A 4,960-nucleotide genomic window follows, 5' to 3' on the forward strand; every position below is an offset into this window, starting at 1 on the left:
CTTTCATGAGGCTTTGAGGAGTTCAGATGCTTCATTATGGATGACAGCAATGCAGGAAGAAATTAAGGCCTTACATAAAAACAAGACATGGGAACTTGTTGATCTTCCAAAAGATCGAAAAGCCATTGGTTGTAAATGGGTCTACAAAATCAAACGAGATGGTAATGATCAAGTGGAGAGGTATCGTGCAAGATTAGTGGTTAAAGGATATGCTCAGAAAGAAGGCATTGATTTCAACAAGATATTCTCTCTAGTAGTCCGATTAACTACAATCAGAATTGTTCTGGCAATATATGCTGCATTTGATTTACATCTTAAGCAACTTGATGTAAAGACTGCTTTTCTCCATGGAGAACTTGAAGAAGAAATATATATGCTCCAACCAGAAGGTTTTGAAGAACAAGGAAAGGAAGACTTGGTTTGCAGATTGACCAAATCTCTATACGATTTAAAACAGGCGCCAAGGTGTTGGTACAAGAGATTTGATTCTTTCATTATTAGCCTCAGATACAACAGACTGAGTTCAGACCATTGTACGTATTACAAGAGGTTTGGTGATAATGATTTCATTATTTTGTTGTTGTATGTGGATGACATGCTAGTGGTAGGCCCCAACAAAGATCGAATCCAAGAATTGAAGGCACAATTAGTTAGGGAGTTTGATATGAAGGACTTGGGACCAGCAAACAAGATCTTAGGGATGCAAATACACCGAGACAGAAAAGATAGGAAGATTTGGCTCTCTTAAAAGAATTATCTTCGTAAAGTCTTACGGCGCTTCAATATGCAAGACTGTAAGCCAATCTCTACCCCACTTCCTGTTAGTTATAAATTATCCTCAAGTATGTGTCCTAGCAATGAAGCAGAGAGGATGAAAATGTCTCGAGTATCGTATGCATCAGCGGTGGGAAGTCTTATATATGTCATGATTTGTACTAGACCAAACATTGCATAAGCAGTGGGAGCAGTCAGTAGGTACATGGCAGATCCTGGTAGAGAGCATTGGAATGTTGTAAAGAGGATCCTTAGATACATAAAAGGAACCTCTAATGTTGCATTATGTTTTGAAGGATCAGAATTTATTGTGAAAGGCTATGTTGATTCAGATTTTGCAGGAGATCTGGATAAAAGAAAATCTACTACTGGTTATGTGTTTACACTTGCTGGAGGGGCAGTAAGCTGGTTATCTAAATTGCATACTGTTGTGGCTTTGTCTACTACAGAAGTTGAATACATGGCAGCTACTGAGGCATGCAAGGAAGCAATATGGATTCAAAGGCTATTGGAGGAACTTGGGCACAAACAGTAGACTACTACTGTGTATTGTGACAGTCAAAGTGCTTTGCATATTGCAAAGAATCCAGCCTTTCATTCCAGAACAAAGCACATAGGTATACAATACCACTTTGTTCGTGAAGTAATAGAGGAAGGTAGAGTGGACATGCAAAAGATTCACACCAAAGACAACATAGCAGACATAATGACAAAGCCAGTGAACAATGACAAGTTTACATGGTGTCGATCCTTGTATGGCCTATTAGAAACATAAGCAACATATAATTATAATGTGTGAAGATATGATTAATTTAATCATAATCTTCAAGTGGGAGAATGATAGAAGTCCCACATCGGTGGGTACTCATATTTTTGGACCTCCTTGGGCTTATAAAAGGAGGCTTAAGGGTCCCTTAACAATCATCCCAAAAAATCCTCTCTCCCACTAATTTTGTATTACACCGAGCTTGTATTTAGTAGTAGTAGTCTATTATATTGAGGAGTAAATTTTATAGTGAGGAGTGGTGTAATTTTTTCTTCCAGAAAATATTTTTTTTATTGTCTTTATTGGCTCTTATTTTTCATCTCTTATTTTAGTTGTGTGTTATTATATTGGTACTATGGTCCTAACATGCTTAGTGACCGAAAACACGTTTCAACATTTTGATTTATTGCTGCATGCAGCCCGTCATGCCACTCTTCCTCCAAACCTAAGGCTCTCTCAATATATTCTTCATTTTACTTTTCTCAATGTCACCTTCTCATCTCTAACTACCATCTTGTTTCAGCTATGGATTTTCGTTGTCTTCCAATGCTTTTCTTTCTAAATGTAAGCTTCCATGTTCATGTTGCATCCACTTTTTTCTTTGAAACTATGAAGCTACACTTCTTCATGTCATTGTCTTTACTATTAAAAGGTATATTCGTCTAATGGGTTTAGGGTGTTGACAACCCATGCTGCGTTACCTCCTCAACTTTACTGGGAAAGGATGCTTCCAAATAGCCCAATGCCGAAAGCAGTCATAGAGTTTCTAAAGCATGGTTTGTAATAAAAAAGTTTAAGGATACCTGCTTTGTAAATTTAATACTGAAAACGTATTGATATTTAGTTGTCTTTTAGTTTTACTTTTCCAATTCCAGGATAATTGACTAGGGTCGGAGTCAGTAATTTTATTTTGTAGAATCAATGACTATTCTTAAAAGTGACGCAAAAATTAAATTAATGTTCATGTATATATTTTTAGTCTTTGTTACAAATTTTTTATTTTAATTTTTCTGAAAGATTATTTTTTAGTCTTTACAATTTTTGTAAATTTTTGTAGTATCACATGTTAATTTTTTGCTATCACAAGTCAACAAGAGAAACTAAACAAAGCAAGAAGATAACTATTATACAAGTATTGAGTTAACTGAAGTCAGTGTGTGCCACTCAACAACAGCTTCAATGTTAGAAAATATGAATTAATTAATATAAGAAAGTGGGTCCAAACTTTGTTATACCAAAATGTAGGAGGATATTTGGGGCACATGAAAGAGGATACAGTTGATGACCAAAATGCTTATATAATTATGTGGGGAAAGAGTGTTGATGCTGAGAAATAGTTAGAAGATAGGTTCCTTTTCTCGGGGGATGGTGCTAAAGAGAGTTAGCCAGCTAAGAAGACTCTCTCGCAAGATAATCGTATCACTTACACCTATGACATTGAGAGCCAACCAGCCAAGAAAACCCTCTCACAAGATAATCGTTTAACTTATACCTATGACATTGAGAGCCAACCAGCTAGGAAAACCCTCTCATAAGATAATCGTTTGACATATACCTATGACACTAAGACTCAACCAGCTAAGAAAACCCTCTCACAAGATAATCGTATAAGCTATACCTATGACACTAAGAATTAACCAGCTAAAAAGACTCTCTCACAAGATAATTGTTTGACCTATACCTATGACATTGAAAGTCAACCAGCTAAGAATACCCTCTCACAAGATAATCGTGCGACTTATACCTATGACACTAAAGCGAGTCAACCAGCTAAGAAGGTCCTTCATTTAAAGACGAGGCCTGTTGCTGATCATCATCGATTAGATGATGTAAAAGTAGACCTAATTTTCTTAGAGGAAGGCCTTCGTCCTGGTACAAAGATAAATGCACACTTCTATAAGATAGATTTTACAAAACCATTATTGCCTCTCCAAGTTGCTCAACATATACCGTTCTCTTCAAAAAAGATGAAGGAAATATTGGAGATATTATCTATGAAACCTAAGTCAGAGATTGCTAAAGTTGTAGAAAGAGAGATTAGGATTTGTGAAGTGCCTCCACCGATTATAGAGGAAAAACTTTGTGCTACTTCACTTGAATCCATGGTGGATTTTGTCACTTCTAAGCTTGGGAAGAACGTTCGTGCTTTTTCTACATATGCAGAAAGGGAAGCCAAGTCACAAAATTTCTTAGTGAAAGATGGAGTGAAGAAGATAGCAGATGAAAGTGTCATTGCTTGTCATCTTATGGATTACCCATATGCTGTCTTTCTTTGTCATCATTTACAAAATACCACCGCGCATTTTATGCCTTTGGAGGGAGAAGATGGGACTAGAGTTAAAGCCATAGCTGTATGCCATAAAGACACATCATTATGGGATCCAGATAGTTTGATATTACAAGCAATCAAAATCAAGCCTGGAGATTGTCTAGTGTGTCATATCTTTCCTGAGGTTCATGTTGTGTTTACCAAGTTGATGACTTAAGTTTATGTTTCTAGCATCCTTGAATAAGTGGGCTTTTCAAAATAACATCTCTGCTCTGTAGTATAAAGGCCTACAGACTAAAACTATGATTTTTCCAAATGCAATATATCAATAAAAAAGTTATGATGATGGTTTAATGTATTGCATAGATATATTAAAAAAAATCTAACAAAATACTGTCACAATTTTAATTATTCATCAAAATTTATTGAAAATTATAAAAGTCATGCGAATTCCACTCTTTTATACTTATAATTTAATATTTTTTTCATATTTATATAATTTTTAATAAAAATATATATATTAAAAGTGTGTTATTAGCCTTTCTATAATATTGTCTTTATTGAACTTAAAAATTGATAATAGAAATGTGAATTAAAGGGGAAGACATTGACAAACACATGTATAACTAATTGTCAAATTAATTCAACTATCAATTATCCTGACTAACATAGAAATAACTTTTTAAATGAATTCAAATGGAGGACTAAATTGATGACAGAAAAGAATCTTAAAACAACTAATTTCGTAAGTAAATTTTTTGAGTATTTATTTAGTAATATATAAATTTTGAAGAATTAAATAGATGTTTTCTTTTAAATATTGCAAGAAAAAGGGCACTAGAAAGGTGATAGGTCGTCTTGACTAGATGATAGAATAAGAGAAATTTAAGTGAGGAAATAACTAGTGTTGGAAGTGTTGAAATGCCTCAATTTCATGTGTTACTTTTCTAGCCGTTCTTACTCCAAAAATCAAATTATCTTATATTTTATTTTTAATCCATATATTTAAAGTAATCAAGTTACTAAACTAATAAATGGAAAGTTTTTTACATATTTAAATTATATCATAAATGAAGACAATTAAGATATTTAAAAGTAAAAACAATCTAGACAATTAAGAACATCTATGTAATCTTTCAAAAATCTTCTAC

At 34.0% G+C, this 4,960-nt stretch overlaps 1 protein-coding gene across 1 annotated transcript; it reads left to right on the forward strand.

Moving 5' to 3' along the window:
• Positions 1-979: 979 nt before the first annotated feature.
• On the forward strand, positions 980-4,026 carry LOC113851457 (BURP domain-containing protein 5-like). Its single transcript, XM_027481948.1, has 3 exons — positions 980-1,305; positions 2,216-2,320; positions 3,339-4,026. The coding sequence occupies exons 1-3, from the start codon at positions 980-982 to the stop codon at positions 4,024-4,026; spliced, it is 1,119 nt and encodes a 372-aa protein (XP_027337749.1).
• The last annotated feature ends 934 nt before the right edge of the window (positions 4,027-4,960 follow it).

This window comes from Abrus precatorius, unplaced genomic scaffold (assembly GCF_003935025.1).
Source record: "Abrus precatorius isolate BTA unplaced genomic scaffold, Abrus_2018 Scaffold10, whole genome shotgun sequence".
Lineage (NCBI taxonomy): Eukaryota > Viridiplantae > Streptophyta > Magnoliopsida > Fabales > Fabaceae > Abrus > Abrus precatorius.